Source organism: Alligator mississippiensis, chromosome 3 (assembly GCF_030867095.1).
Source record: "Alligator mississippiensis isolate rAllMis1 chromosome 3, rAllMis1, whole genome shotgun sequence".
Classification (NCBI taxonomy): domain Eukaryota; kingdom Metazoa; phylum Chordata; order Crocodylia; family Alligatoridae; genus Alligator; species Alligator mississippiensis.
In genome coordinates, this window is record NC_081826.1 from 250,769,595 (window position 1) to 250,786,902 (window position 17,308).

General features: G+C 40.1%; 1 protein-coding gene across 1 annotated transcript in view; it reads right to left on the reverse strand.

Moving 5' to 3' along the window:
• Positions 1 to 17,308, reverse strand: part of MSH3 (mutS homolog 3) — a 224,174-nt gene that overhangs the window by 123,060 nt on the left and 83,806 nt on the right. The window contains exon 12 of the mRNA XM_059725070.1: positions 16,800 to 16,909. Coding sequence (XP_059581053.1) covers positions 16,800 to 16,909 — 110 coding nt within the window. The remainder of the gene's footprint in view (positions 1 to 16,799; positions 16,910 to 17,308) is intronic.

Sequence of the window (17,308 nt, forward strand, 5' to 3'; positions counted from 1 at the left end):
ATTAAGCTATATGTTGTTGCTAAAAGCCTAATTAAAGTTTAAGACGTAGTGAGGCCTTGTATAAAGTAAGGCCTAGTAAATTTAGCAAAGCCTAGAAGTAGTAAGGCCCTGTGGCGCAGTTAAAATTACCTTATCAAAGGAATGCAAGGCTTGTACTGCTAATTGGTCAGTCTAAGGACAGTTGAAGTAAAAGGAATCTGAGTGGTCATTCATTATCAGTATCATTCAGAAGCTATAAATGAGGTGGAATATTTGGAAACCCTTCAGAAGGAAGACACAGCTCTGCAAAAGAATTAGTTAGCTGTTGCCAGGATCAGTGGGCCCGTGGACCTCGAAGAGTCCAAGAACTGCATCCCACGGTCCTTTCCAGTACCCCTTTGGACAGTGTCGTTCAGGGGTGCCCGACTTCGCTGAACTTTGAGGAAAAGAAGCTTGCTGTGTATCAGGCATCAGAGGGGACTGCCGATAAGTTGCCAACGCTAATTGCTTTTGTCTGTCATTGCTTGTTTTGTTACTATGCATAGTTGTGTTTTTGTTAAGTCAATAAATCTTTCTTACCTTTCTACCGCCGACCATACTCTCAATCCCCGAACCCTCCGCAGGTGGCTGGGACACTTTATGACATGATCTTAACTAATGGGTGTTAGAAAGAACCTCCCTCCATAGGCATGTTATTCCAGTTACTCCTTTGAGGGTTACTTGCACCTTTTCAGAGTAACTTTCTAGTGACAGTCAGATGAACTGCCAGTGGGAGCCAGTATAGCAACTTCTACATTTGCCTACATCTACATGCATTGTTATTTTTATTAAAAAGTATACAGCCCCTAACAAAAAGCAAAAGATTACTTGAAAAATGGAGGGGAAAAAGACTGCCACAGTTTCTCCAAATCCAGGTTCTTCATGTCTGGCTTTATCTCTGAGGAGACTGACTAGCATTATAAATTTAAGTCCATTGGGTGATTTGCTCAGGTTTATAACAGAACACATCTGTTGGCAACTGTATCTTCTCTCGGAGTCATGTACCAGTATCGGAGACTCTTAAAGGAATCTGGGTATAAGTCACTTGGAAAGAATTTAAAGAAATCAGATTTTGTGTTATGAAACTAGAATCAGAATCCATTCACTTTTAAAACGTTTCAACATAACATCACTTTTCAGTTAAAGGTGCCTTGATCTCTTCCAACTGAACAACAGAACTTTATGGTAACTTTCCCTCTGTTGAGCCATGAAAATTCACAGAACAGCAGAAGATTAGTGGGGGGAGGGGGTTGTTTGATTGTTTGTTTAATTATTTCCTTACTAAATGCCTAGATGGACTGAAATATAGCTATGTAAACTAATTCAATGCTAGTGAACAGGCATGAAAAGGTCTCTAGATCTACTGCACACAAACTTTGGCCTTAAAGGAAGCCAAAAACTTGAAGTTCACCACATACTTTAAATTGTATCAGCATATATGCTAGCAAAAGCATGTCAGACATATGTGCAATGAATACATATACTGTTCTGAAGCAGACACCAATTATGTGGTGGCAGCAGCAGTTGTCCATCTTATACTCTCTAGTTGTGATTCAGAGCTGATTTAAACCAAGATTTTCTCCTTCCCAGAAGAGTATCTTAAACCACTAAGGTCTTCTGTGGTCATTCTGGCCATCTCTCCTGTTGAAGCTGTTCTACTTGCATAAATAATTAGATATCCAGTTGGTCATTTGTGCATACATGAAGAGAGACATTGATTGTACAGTCTGATGTTCAGGGCTAATCCTTTCAAGATGGAACACCTGGGATCCAGGTGCTGCTCAAACAAGCCTTTAATTATTTATGCACAGTGGAACAACATCAACAAGAGTGTCTAAGACAGACCCAATGAAGAAGGCCTTAAAACACAGTGACTAAGGCTAGAGACAGAAGTTACACATAAACCGGTTTAACTGATCAGAAACTGGTTTAAACCTGTAACAGAACAGAAGCTCAGCATGCATAAACCAGTTTCAAAATGGCTGAAACTGGTTTAAGATAAACCTGGTTGAATGTAGCATCAGACTTAACTGATTTGGGTCAAATTGGTTTATGAAACTTCTGTCTCAGACCCCTTCCTGGCTCAAGGTAAATTACAGTCCCCTAGCATCCCAGAATGCTTTCCAGCCCTGGGCTGGGTTGTGCTGTCTGATTCAGAGAGCAGGGCTGGCTCCACTCCTCTACTCCCTAGCTGGAGCAGTGACGGCTGGCTGACAAGAGGGTAGGATAGGGGGTAAACCCAGCTGGGGATGCAGTGCAGTCTATGGGGGGGAGGGGGGGAAGGACTGCCCTCCCTCCTCCCTGGTCCGTCTGGGGCCAGGGAATTGCGTTAAACACCCCTTTCCCTGCTTAAACTTACTGCTGGCTGCAACTATAGACTATAACTCCCAGAGATACCTGGAAGCAGAAAAAGGAAGTGATGAGCAACCCTGCAGAGTCTTGCTGCTGTGACTGTGGACTGCAAATCTTAGACGCCTCAGGGGCATCAGAAAGAGGAAGCAAACACACAGCCCATGCTGGTTGTGCGCCAGGGATCTGTACTCTAGCACCCCTGGCTTCTGGCCTAAGCCACTGCAGGCATGGGGATGCACTTCCTGAATCACAAGTGAATGTCTGTTCACTTCCATTTCAATTTAATCTTTGCAGTTTAGACTAACCTGCAAAGACTGAATCAATTCAGCTGTGGGCTTTTTGACTTTCTGTACTTAGCCTAAGGCATATTCTGAGGAGGCTGAGACACCTGTGCTCAAAACCCAGACCTGAATTAGGCATGAGGAGGATCTGAACTGGGTCTCCCCACTTAGATGAGAATGTAGTAAAGACTGGAACATAACATATAAAGCAGGACCCATCTTCTTTCTGGTTTTATTAACTGCTTTTAAATATCCTTGTGAATCAATCCCTTGGTTGTTGTTTTTTTAAAATCAGAAATGCTATAAACAACACATTTGGTTTGATCTGATTTTTTTTAATTTGCTGAGAATTCTAAAAAAAAAATTAATTTTCAGTTAACTCCAAATTAATTGCAATGTTCAGTTCAGCAGTTAAACCGAATTAAAAAAAAATAAAAATCAAACAAGTCCAAACTGTAAGCTGCCTGGGGCAAGATCTGTCCTTTGTTCTGTGTTTGTCTGGCACCTTTCACAACTAGAACCCATTGGCAGTCTCAGGGTATTTTTGTCAGCAGAGAAATTCACTGCCCTTGTTGGGAGATTTCCATTTGAAAACTTTTCAACTGATTACAAACCTGACTTGCATTTATCATAAAATGGAAACAAAAAAAAAAGTCTTCATTGGCAAATCTTGATGACTGATATAATTGAAAGAATTTAATATGAAATACTTGACGAACTCAATTTGATCACTGGACATTTTAGCAAACTGGGCAATCAAGAAAAGGACTTGACTGTTTGTAGTGTTCACTACCCATGTTCAAACTGACTATATTTCATACCAATGTCTCTTTGCCTAATTTATCTCAAGACAGAGCCAATTGTTGTTTTCCACAGCAAATACATGAAAGGGCCCACTTTTAACAGAAAACTTCACAAACCTTACTTTTAATTAAAAATAATTCAAATGCATCTGCAGGGTGTGGAGGGTGCAGGGGGAGAGGGAGGGGAGTCTTTACAAATACATTTATGCTCATATAATTGCATTGCTAGGCAACGTTTTGTATTTTTTTAGATATTTCTTTAGCTGCCTGTAAGCATCTAAAAAACACTTTTGTTCTTCAATCACCTCTTCCTTCTGGTCCTGTGACTATGAAGAAAGGACTTTGTTGTGGCAACTCTACCTTTTTGGTAATGTTTCCTTTCCAACATCTCCTGTATTGCCCATGTTAACCTGCTACACCATTTCATCACCACAAACATAGGCGCAGCACTTCTCATGCTCTTCTGATTGAGGCTAGCAACAACTTTGCATTCTATGATATTTTTCTTATTACAACTAAAATTGAATTTTCAAGTGTGTGAAACTAATATTTTGTCAGTTGCTGAGCCTTAATGTTACTTGCAAAATGAGCATGCTAAAAGTTTCCCTGAATGGCTGCTTTAGCCATTAGATACTCTCCAACTATTCAACACAAAGAGAAGCTTCCTACTTCTCCTCTCACCAGCCAGTACTCCATTCATCTAGCAATAATTTAAGGATGGAGACAGGGTGACAATTTGATTGCTTGGTCCTGTCAATATAATAAAGTCCTGAAAGCCATAAGTGCTTATAATTTCTTCTATAATAGCATAGTTTCAGGAAAAAATGGACAATTTCTTTTATGTGGTATGATTTCAGGAAGATGGGTAGCTTGATCAACTGGTTTAAATTAATTCCCAAGACATTTTTAAGAATGAACTTCAGGTGGAGTCCCACTGCTACTTTGAACCTAAGCAATAATATGTTCAGTCATAAGGGCCTGAAGCTTGCTTGCTTGCTCTCCTGGCTGAAGTGACAACAGCCAGCAGTAGCAGCAACTTTAAACTGAAGCAGCTCAGAACACATTGACAGAAGCTTGGAAAGAGGATCCATGAGGAACCAGGCTGAGGCTGCAGGTGGGAAGACATCCTCTGACCAGAGTTAGGGGTGCAACCACAACCTAAGACATTTCCATATCATGGGGTGAGAAAAGACTGGACCCACCCATCTAGATGGTCTGCAAACTGTCAATAGTTCCTCAGCCAAAGCTCATCAGCAGCTATGACAACCTTAACTGGGCTTTGCATGTCACCCCGTCATTCTCTGGCTGACAGAAGGATAGCATCAGCAGCCATAACTTCTTCCTACCCAGCAATTAGTGTCCCTATGCTTCGATTGCAGCACAGAAAACAGTTTCCCTACTTAACATGCGTGCCCCTGCTTTGGAGGAATGTTTTTTTGGGAAAAGGTGCATGTAAACATAGTAAGTTCTGGCATTTGGTGTTACCACTATTGGTAAACAATCTACCAGGTGAGTCCCAAATACCAGATAACATTCTAGGGTGTGGGGATTCCCACAGCAGGAGTCCAAAGTGCAAGCAGTAGCTTGCAGCAGCAAATTTGGCCACCCCTGCACTAGGTGTTTCACTAGGAAACAGACCAACTTGAGCCAGACCTTTAGGAGATGCATGTGAAGTCAGGCAAGTGGCATCCCATATATACTCCAGGGACTGCTTATGCATCTTGCATTGAAGAATTCCTAAACAAAATATGCAAACAGGAATGTGGTTCCTGACACTCCCATCAAATCTGATGTCTGGATTACAGTGTAGTATAGAGTGGGCAAAGAGGGATGAGCAGTTCCTTGAGTATCACTATTTTTTTCTGTCATGGATATTTTGGGCTGCCTGCATGGAGAGTTTGGTGAACTTGCCTGTTTGTTAGGATGGGTATCTGTAGGATTTATTGGACGAAGCTCATATGACCTAGTGGCCCCTGAGTTCTGTAATGAGTGGATTATTTTGTTGGTTTATTTACTGAAGACTGCCAACTCCTTGAATGAAAGGTCTCACATATGGTGTCCTACATTTCCCTCAGTATCTTAGCCACTGTTCCTTCATTGCTTTCACTTCTCAAGAACCAAAAACGGGCTTGGTATCTGCAGCTTTGGTAGTGCTGCAACTGGGGAGCCTGATTCTTCTCTTTTACTTACAAAAGGGGGAGCCTACTGAAGGATCCATATAAGAATCCATACAGCCAGAAATTTATGACAAGTATATTGGCTTGGTTGTGGTTGGTGGACCAAACGCCAATCTGTTCTCCATTATGGTGGTATACTATAAGAGGAATCTCCAGGATCAGCTCTAATGGAGAATCACCTTTTCACCACACCAGGGACAAGACATTCTGGAGACAGCAGTATTCCTTGAACAGTGGTGCAAAGCAGTAATCCTTGCTCTGGCTCTAGAGCCCAGTGTTGAGGATGTCTCAGGGGAAATGTGAAGATTCTGTGAGGACATGTGTTGGCTCTGACCGTCTGTTCAGTGCTTCATGAGGATGTGTCATGTCAGTGCCTGTTTATTCAGCACCATCACTCTTGGCAGAGGGACTCAAGTATACTATCCCTGAAGGAGCCACAGTTGTTCTCATCTCTAAGAGACACTGCCTCTGTGTTTAGAGTCATGCCTAGTTTCTGCTCAATCTTTCCTTTCTTCCTTAATCTTGCATGAAGGATACTGGTGCTGGTTTCAATGGCCAAGAACAGCAACACTCAGTGTTGGAGAGTAAGTGTTGAGATGAATTCCAAGAGCCCCAGCACAAAGGTTAATGGTATTGATTTGGTCAGCATCAGTTTCAGTGTCATTCTTTTTTCCTGCCTGTCTTTTGCTGTTAGGTCTCAGGAGCACGGTGCCTGGAGAGGCACTCACTGTGGATGAACTTTTAGGCTTTTGGGATGAGAGTTGGAGGTGGCATGCATCAACTGCTTGAGTAAAGGAAATTTTGGGCATACATCCATCTGCAAGGCCTTGATGAGAAATATTTATAGTGAGCACTGGTAATTTGGAATGAGTCCAATGCAGTTTGGGCAAAACGTATTTCCTGAAGGTCTGTCATAAGGGAGCTGATATGAAGCACTTCATCTCTGTGTACAGTGTGTTATCTCTTTCCATCTTGGCAGGAGATGTCTAAGTTAAGAAATTCATGAATACAAGGAGAGTGAACAAGGGTTTTTTCACAATAGTCTAGAAGACTTTGAAATTCAGAGAAAAATAGGAAGTTGGATACTTATCAAGGTCAAGCATCATGAGGGAATGGAAAGATGACCACTGAAATGCCACTCTTTAGGACCACATAGAGAAGCATGAGAAAGGACATGGAACATGGGGAGCCTGAACTCATAATTGCTTTTAGAAAAAAAAAAAAAAAGATCACAACGGGCAAAAACACCCATACTGACAAATATGCAAAGAAGAGCTCTCACTTATCTTTAAGGAAAGCTTATTCCATACAAAATCATGAAGCAGCCACAAATAACCCTTTGACCATCTATGCATTCACTGCTTGTTGTGACCCACTAGTCTATAGACTCACCAGTAAGTTATTCACGCACCCATCACACAAGAGACTCAAACATCCTCAGGTTAACCCATCTTCAAAAGCAAGAAACTCCCTCCCTGCATCCCTCATAACATTATAGACTAGAGACCCTAATTTATGTTACCCATGTCTCCAATATAAACTGAAAGATACACTACATTTATCCTCATCACTCTTATCAATATTGATTAGAGTTAGACTATATTTGGACAGCGGGCCCCTTAAAAGACTTTGTCTCCATTATACCCTCTGTGGTCATAGACACTTAATTATTCCCTCATCCTAAAAGGAAGCTTTATTTCTGATTTCCCTCTACAAAAAAAAAGGGAAATATAGTGCCTTCCCCTCCCCTCCCATGCCCTGCCAAACACCATGAGACTCAGCTTCATTCTGTCAAGTCTTCAGTTTCCTCAGCTGGATTATTGTATCATAAAATGGACATGGCCTCTTAATTGTAGGCACAGCACCAGCTCCACTCACATTGTGACATTGTAGCAACTGCTTAAAAACCTTAGAAGCCATTTTTAGGGCAGAATTGCCATCTCTGGGTGTAGCTGACAGACAGCCACATATAATGGGCTGGTTAATAAAGATTATATAGCCACACACCCAATCATTGGAATCCACATGATATATTCAAGGTGGTATATTTAAAAAACTTTGCATATCAACTTGTGTGGTCTTAAAACTACAGCAGGAAGATGGAGAAGGAAACTTAAGTGTTAATAACAGTGATAAAATAACTGAATAGATTGCATTTACTTGTTTGTTATTAATTTCTAACAGGCTGTTAACTTAATCTATAGGACAAATTTCAATTTCACGTTAATGAAGGGGAAAAAAACAGCAAAGGGTAACCTAAAACTGATAACTAAGGATTTACTGAACTAAATTTATTGCTACTGCTTAGACTCATTCCTCTGGACCCCTCACCACCACTACACCCTTTGCTGCTGCCACAGTAACCATTGCAACAGTCCTCACGTCTCAGGCTGGATCTGACCCACAAGAAGTCCTGCAGTGCTGATTCAGCCTGGGGCTCCAGGTGAGTTTGAGATCCCTGGTACAGCCTTTCAAATAAAAGACACTTAGCTGTATAAAGCTCTGGTTTTGAAGTCCTACAAATGCTCTCTGCATGAAAGATTCTTTGGCTACAAGAAGTACACTTAATTATGAATATAAGCAACTCAGAAAAAAAATCATCAGTATTTTTATTGTAGGAATATATTTTAGAGCTACGTGTGAGCAAGAGTATTAGATTTTGAAACTAATTGTCATGTCATTTAAATCAAGTATTATAATCTGCTCTGGTAACCGAAAACATAGAATGATATGTAAAATAGATGAAGATATTCAAAACATCTCTCCCTTTAAAGGTTAATCTGCACTTTAATCATCCTCACATATGGCTATGTTACTGTAGCTCCAATAATCTACCAGAAAATAAGCATCCATACTGTTTGTCTGCTGTAATTCTCCAAATAAGAACGAGTCAGGAGAACATCCAATATCAAATGACCTATTTTTCACCTCTATACAAAAATGCATTGTAAAGTCCTCTAAAAAATACAGAACATAAATTCCATGAATGCTTATCTTCTGCCTGTGTGTGAAATAAGATTTTAAATGGATAATTATGAATTTCATATGATTTTAAACTTAAATGTTAAATATTAATGCATACACTTTTTATGCTTTTTAAAGAACCAACTATAACTACAGTAGAACTGTTGGATATGAAACTGTCTTGAAATAAGTTTGTTTCAAGATTAATAGAATACTGATCAGTCCCTACCTTTTAATCTTCATATAAATTTGGATAAGCTTTCCATCATTAAAAAACAAAACAACATTTGTAGATATTTTACAAATACAACCATCACTCAATGCAGTAAAATTATCCTCTATTTTAGAAGAGACTTATTTAGTTTTTTTATTCAGTTGCAATCCCATTCTGTTTTTTTCAGTCACTACAAGTATGCTGGCAATTTAAATTCTTACCTAATTTTTCAACTGAACTTTTCTTAATCAACAGTAGCGGAAAGAGTTCATTGTCTAAATGAAGGTGACGTGATTTATGACCAAATTCTCTGAAGTGCAGTAAATTTTATACAATTCTGAAATAATTCTGTAACCTGTTTAATCATGACCAAAATCTTAACCACTGATTTTAGAGAGCTCTGTATTATAAAAAGGACTATGTAAAATTAAATCCTGATACATTCTTTTTTATACTATAAAAATATATGTAAATGATTCAGTAAACTAAAGATTCAAAAGAACAAAAAAAGCTTTTGTGATTTTGTACCAAAAATCTAACTGAGTTGTCTACACTTAAAGGCAGCAAACAGGCATATGCTACACTAAATTAAGCTACTAAACATAATAAATTATGTCTCGTCAGTCAACTTAAAATTGGTCATCTTATTTCTATTTTTAGATATATAAATAAAAACTAAAATATTACTTTTAGTAGTGGATGATGATATATTTATTAGTATTTGAATTTATTCTTGAAGCATAACAGGGATTTGACTGAATAAAAAAACCCCCAGTAACTAATCTGTGCTACTTTATTTCAGGTAAAATTTTATATCATATGAATTTAGAAGTTAAATTATTTCTGATAAAAACAGCCTTCTGCTAAATTTTTTATTCACATTAAATACCAAAAAAGTGGACTTTTTCTGCGTCAGAATAGAAAGCTAAGAACAACAGATTTCTTGAACTGGATGCACTTTACAAAGGCTACTTAAACGCAAAGCTCAACCAGCCAATTAATAAAATTTAATGAAAAAGATTAAAATTTTAAATTACAGTACATCAACCACTGCTCCCCATAGATTATATCATCTGTGACAAGATTAGCAACTCTAACCATTAAGCAACCTCCAACCCCTAAACAATGGTGCCTGACAACTTAACTGAATAGTTAGAAGCAAACTGCAAAACAAAAGTTCAGAACAGAACTTTCCTTTGATGCATTATTATATACAGCATTAAAAGGCTTCAACGTTTGAAGGGGGTGGAGGTTAATACTGATAATAGCAGGGAAATTGGCTCACCTACCTTCTTTATTCTACATGTGTTTTGCCAGCGTTGTTGGTTTTGTTTCTTCTTTATACCAATATAAGGTTTCATTCTTCTTTATCAGGAGCCAGGGCAGAGGCTAGCTAAATTGCCACCAGCTAGCCCTAGTTACCTGAGTTGATCTGGTTGCCAGTGGCCTAACTACCCTTACCTGGTCCCAGTGCCAGCTCGGCATGGCTGCCTGCTTTTAAACTGCAGCTCTTTCAGTGCCCAACAGGATATTCAGCAAGACAGATACTTCCCAGTCTAGCCCTGGGTTTCTGGCTCCCTGTTGTCTCTGGCCTGTTTGTCTTTGGGTCCTGCTTCCTGATGTCATCCTGTTTCCTCTGTGCCTTGCCTAATTCCAGACTCTAGCCTGCATACCTGTGCTTCCAGACTGCCTTGACAGCTCCCCTGATCTACTGGTGTTCTGAATGCCTTGCTGGCTCCCTTGACCCCCATCTCCTACGCTCTGACAGCCGGTTCTTGGTTTGTCTTAACTGGGCAATCACCCATGTTCCGGTCCTCTATAGCTGCCTGCTCCAGACCCTCTGGCTAGTAACACTCATCTGGATCCCTGATCATCATTACACTGTAACTGCTGTGTAGTCTCAGTGTAACTATACTGTAGTTTTTACTATACCTGTAATTATCATTAAAAAAAACAAATGGTTAACCCTATGAATGAATGAATGATTACTACCTCTTTGCTTTTATACCTTATGCAAAATGTTTTAAGAACCTTATAGAATTATATCTATACTGTAATTCCTGAATTAAGTTATGTAGTGAGAATTCTGATCATATGCATTAGTAACAATGTTAATATTATGAATTAGAGCCAAAGGATATACCATAACAATATATCTGCTGTTCCATTATAGTATAACCTAGTACTAAAATTTCTCTCTTTTTCCCTGATTCTCTTCACCTGTTCTTTCATTCACATAAAGATAAACAAGTCCTTCTCTTTTGCATGTACCCTAAATATCTAAAACTTGTAAAATAATGAAACAGAATGCTCCTAAATGGATATAAAATAATTACTAGTAATATGTAAGTATTATGAATTCCTATCTCTACATCTGTTAAAAGAATATAGGCATATTTTTACTCTAAACCACTAACTACTTACAGCTATTATGAAAACACAGTATTTTTGAATGGATCTGAAATGATTACTAGTAATATGAACTTTTATGAATTCCCATCTCCACATCTGTTAAAAGAATGTATAAAACATTCAAACAGTGATCAAGCACTTTTGTTTATATTCAAACCAAACAAACATATTTCAGCCACTTGAGCCAAAAAAAGGAATTGTTAGTTACTTGAATGAACAACTGATTACTGCATTTATATAGAGCTAGAGACAGTGTACAATGGGACCAAAACACAGCTAGCAAACTAAATGAACAAATGTTACAATGGTGCAATCATTTTCTCTACTAAAACAAATTTAAGATTTCATGCACATGTTATAACCTACTTTATGCATTTTACACTAACATTGATGCTACACAATATTTTGCTCTTTAAATCCTGGCAGGATGCATGGTTGTATTTTAAAATCACCCTTATAAAATGAGGATGTCATCTAGCTTTGAACAGTGATAATTTCAGGGGTATGCAGATTGCTTCTGAATTAAGGTGTGTCCTCAGTGTCTCTCAGGTAACCTATGTTGCCAGCTGATCTCAGCAAAGACACACAGAAGCAGCGATGAAGTTAACCATGGAAGACTTTCCATTCTATCATCAAATTAGACTACCAAGTTACATTTACCTCCTAACTTACCCAATACTTCTCGAAGTCAACATCTTGGGACAAACTATAATGTGGAAGAGCAGACAGAAGTGGATTTTGATTAGACCATTTTGGAATTGGGGGATCTTTGAACATGGTGAGATTTTCTTTCTAGGATTGTATTTATTTATTTATTTTCTTAGTATATCCTAGGGGTGTCAGACAGCCTGTGGGCCAGAACAAGCCCACAAAGCTTCTCTATACAGTCTGCCAAGCTACCAACAGGCACCAGGCTTGGCCTAAAACAGAACTAGGGGCCTTTGGCCCTGCTGGCCTTGGCCATCAGTGGTGAGCGTGGCTTGCTACCACTATACTTAGAATCATTTCTCTGGACCCCTCACAGAGATCAGACCCCTTGCTCCCACCATCACTCCCAGACCCCTCACCACTGCCACAACAACCGCTGCAGCAGTCCTCATGTCTCAGGCTAGATCCAACCCACCAGATGACCAGCAGTGTGGATCCAGCCTGGCACCCTGGTGAGTTCAAGACCCCTGGTACAGCCTTTCAAATAAAAGGCACTTACCTGTATAAAGTTTTGATTTTACAGTCCTTCAAATTCTGGGCCTTGGCAATATCAGTACACAGGCTGCATCTCCTATCAGCTTGATTACTACTACCCACAGGATTCAGGATAGTTCTTGTTACTTCCAAATGTCTACACAACACTTTATGACAACTGTGATGGTGCAACCCATTCTAATGGCACATTTATGGAAGTCCAATATCCAATCATTTACAAATTCCATCCACCTAGTTATGCCAGCTTTCTTTAGGAAGTGTACAAGCTTACTAAAAACTGCAGTTAATCATGATTCAGAAAATAACAGACAGTGGTTGGGGCACTGAACCTATACCTTGTGCCTGGTTCCTCCAATGCTATTTCAGGTGCCTGTTTGATAACTTAGCCCTGATTTTAAAAGATGTTAATAGCTTTAACTGTGTTAACTATGAAACTGTGCCTCCTTGTGAAAAAATTCTGCATTCATGTGTGCAGATCCTGGTCAATGCCATATTTCAAAGGAGTAAGGTTGCAATACCAGATACCATTGTGTCAGTCTGGGGTTGGATTCTCACACTGCTTTCAACCACATCAAAGGTGCATCATTGGTCAAGGGTAAAGAGGGCCCTGAAGATCCAATACCAGAAGTCCTCAGTTGTCCACTTTATTACAAGGAACTGCTCAGCCACAAAATAGTTTTGCTCTCTGGGAAGAAAATTCTGGTTTAAGTATAGGATTGGGTGTTCTCCATCCTTAAAGTTCTGAGAGAAAACTCCCGAAGGCCTTGCTGAGGCACCCATCTGTAAAAATGAACCTGTCATCCAACTCTGGACTGTGTAGCACTGAGGCAGTACATAGCATCTATTTAATTTCTCTAAATGCCCACACACGCTAGAGATCACTGCACAGAGATGGGGTGTTATATTGTGCAGTTTGTCTGTTAGTGGGGCAGTTACTGATAAAAATGTGGGATAAAGTGCTGCTAAAAAAGTCCTGTGTTGCTGTGCCCACTTTCTCTCCATGGAGGTCAAATTCCAGTATCCGGTGTAGGAACTCTACCCAAAAGCCTTGTAGCCATACAAGCTCCTTCCTGTTTGGGGTTCAGACTTTGCTGAGTCAGGCCTTCTGTTCCAGCAGGGTATTTTTTCTACAGTCCAATTCAGTGTCTAGGAAGTTCTCAACTAGGTGATGGCTCCATAACTGGACTTCCTTAAGGGGGCCGACTCTCCTTTCTTAGGGGGACAGATTGCTCTGTATAGTATACTTAAGTATGGGTTTTTTGCAGGAGTTACCAAAACAAAATTTCCATAGTTAGATTTATAAGAAATTATTACTGTCATTTTAGTCCCCCTTGACTAACAAAATTCATTACTCTCTTGGTGCACTTTTTTTAAAGTATTTGTGAACAGCTAAATTTCTTCCCTTAGTACTGAGAAAACACGGACATTAAGAACACCCTTGAAACGCCTTCAGAATGCTTAGTTTTCGGACCCCATATCACTGTTGATCTAATTAACAGGTGAAGTTTGTCTCGATAAACTCTACCCAGACACATTCCAACTTTTAGTACAGTGGTTCTCAATTTTTTTTAGAATCAAGGCACCCCTCAGAAAATGACAGCTCTAAGTTTTCACTCATTTTTTCATTATGGAAAAATAATAGAACACTTTTTCTGTTGCAATGAGCTCAGAAAGACTACAACAGGTCAGATTTGTTTTTAACATGCTGGATTCTCATTTGAAATCTTTGGGCTTACCTTAAAAATCATGTTTGTACACCTAGCAGTGCCAACACTGCATGGCATCCTGTGGCATCCTTGAAAGGACCTCAAGACACCACAGGGTGCTGCAGCACATTCATTGAGAATTATTGTCTTAGTGAAATGAGATTCATTTAGTAGCATGTTTTGAAGCTACAAATTTTTTGATCGTTCCAACTAAGTCTGAACCACAGCTACAGGAAATACACATTCACACTTTTCAATATATAATACAACATAATTACCGATTGCACCCAACCGATTAAGGAAGGGGAAAAAAATATTTGCACAGAAAACTCCATTTCAAGAGAAGAGACAAAGATTATAATGTCTTTCCTGCAATCAGCTTTGTATGTTACTTTAAATAATAATGTACAGTGTCTAATGCACTTTAAGTACACAAAATTATGAAAATGTCAAGAATGGAGAAATATACCAAAATAACACAGACATACTGAGTCACTCCACTTCGAAAGAGAACTGTGCTTTAACTGGTCCAGATACAAGTCTTATTTCTACTCAGAGGTGAAAACCCTCTGCCAATTTCTTTCTAGTGGCCGAATACAAGTGAAGAGGAGTGGAGACCAGGACTACAGAAGGTTCTGGCAGGAGCCTGGATGTATGAAGACCAACATCACCACCTGAAGCAGCATTAAGTTCCTAACAGTAGAATTCCCCTGCTTTTTATGTTCTCAGCACTTATAGGTTAGTAGTAGATCGTGTTTCTCCCACTGGTCTTCCCACTATTAAATCATTTTGTAAAGGAGGAGTGATTCTTTCCCTTCCCACTTTGCAATCCTTAGGATCTTGCTGTGGTAAGCCTGTGCTCCAGCACCCTCTACTGATAACATTATCAATAAATTCCCGGAAGTCCTCATATGGCTACAAAGAAATGCAAATATAGAACAGAAACAATACTACTGCTAATAAAGAGGCCAAGAAATTCTATTCATTTTTTTAATAAAATTAAAAAAAACACAATAAATCTGATAGAAATAGGATACTGTGATTGAACTATAGGTTCACCTACTTAAAGTTTCACCTACTTAGAAAAGGACATTCCAGGTGATCTTGGGAAACAGAAACTAGTTAGTGTTACTTTGCTAATAGAAAAATGGGATAAACTAAAACAAGTTAGAAAATACATTTAAAAAATAACAACATACAGCCTTACTAGTTTGGCTTCTGTAAAGAAATGCACAATCTTTTTTAATACAAGATGGCAAAAAACAGACAAATGAAAACTAGGATATGAATTTCATTTTTAAAAAGCCCTCTACAAAGTCCCTTACAAAAAAACTAATAAGGAAATTAAGTAGGCAAGGGCTGATAGTTAAAGTGCTATAACGAGAACCTGGTTGAGACAGAATCACAAATGAAGGTCAATTATCAAAATATAAGAAAGAATTATTAGTAGGGTTTCCCAACATTCAATTCAAGAAGCGTTAGTATACCTTTTACTTAGAGGTGCACTGATACATCGGTCCAATATCGGGTCAGCACCGATATAAAGAAAATTGACTATATCGAAAAATCGGCCTGATTTGGCCCATAATTTGGCCGATAAATGCCTGTGCCTGTGCACAGCCACAGCACAGCACAGCACACAGGCAGCTAGGAGCACAGCCTGGCAGCTTGGACAGCTGCGTACAGCTGGTAAGTCCACAGTGGTGAAAAGGGAAAGGGGAGGGAAGGGGCATGGGGAGGGGTGAAGGGGGCAGATCAATGTCTCCCACAGTGAGGGAGCAGTGGGACTGGGGCAGGCGCTGTCCAGCCAGGGCAGGGCAGGCGCAGGACAGAGCCGTGCCTCATTTGGGGGGCGCAGGGAGGGGGGGCAGTGACTCCTACCACTGCCTGCTTCTGGTCCGGAAGCAATTTGTATGGCAGCTTGTTTGCTTGTCCAGCAGCTCCCGCCGCTGCTACTGCTGCTCGTCTAGGAGTGCATGTTGGGGGTGTGGGGAGGGGGGGGGTGCATGTCTCCAGATCTGTGTGGGGTGGCCTGGGCAGGCTGCAGCTGTGGCTGGGGCCAGGGGCCACACTCCCAGTGCAGTGTGGGCCCCGGCCCCAGCCCACCAAGTCTACCCCGCACAGATTCAGGGACACGCGTCCACCTCCCCCCATCCCCCATGCCCTCCTGGATGAGCAGCAGCAGCAGAAGCCGCTGGACGAGCAGACGAGCCACTCCTCAACCACCAGCACACAGCAGTGGGAGCTGCCACCCCATCCTTCCCTGCACCTGCCAGATGAGCTACAGCTCTGTCCCACGCCTGCCCCACCCCGGCTGGTCAGCACCTACCCCAGCCCCAGCCCCACTGCTCCCTCAAGGCGGGGGGCATTGATCTGCCCCCCACCTCCACACCCATTCCCTCCCCCCTCTTCTTTCACCACAACACACTTATCAGCTGCATGCAGCTGTATTGGAAATCAGATCGGTATCAGCCAATATGCCTCCTTTAAAATTGGCTATCGGTGTTGGCCCCCAAAATCTCTATTGGCACACACCTACTTTTACTACTTCATTTTTTCTTAAGCTTGCTATGGAGCTTAGAACTCATAGGAAAAAATAATAAACTCAGCTTAACAAGCATTATGATTCATAAAGCCCAAATTAATGTTAAGGTAAAGAGTTATTTCACCTGGATTTCATGAGAGGTTGTGTCACCCATTTCTTTAATTTCCGACGTCCAAAGCAAGTTTTGGTATGATCCAAGACCCAAAATAAACTGCCTTTTGTTTTCAGGTCAGTCTAAGGTAAAAATAAGATGACTGGTTCTATTAACTGAATAACTATATAAACATCTAAAAAAACTAGTATTATTCTAAACCATTGAGTTTAACTTTAATATTGGAATTAAGCCTACCCATTTGTATATAACACTTTACATGCAACACACATGGAAAAAAGAAGTTAGCCATGTCAGTCTAAAATCAGACAGAAGGTATAGCAGGGTGACACTTTGGAGAACAATTCATTCAGGGAAGCATGAGCTTTCATAAACAATGGCCTAAGTTCATAGCATCTGAGCATTATGCCTCTCTGAATTAATTTTTCTTTAAGGTTCCACCCTCCCCTGCTTTCTCTGCATGAAACATACATGAAAGTCTGCCGAAGCAGGTGTCCATAAGAAATTTATTTTTTCCTTTT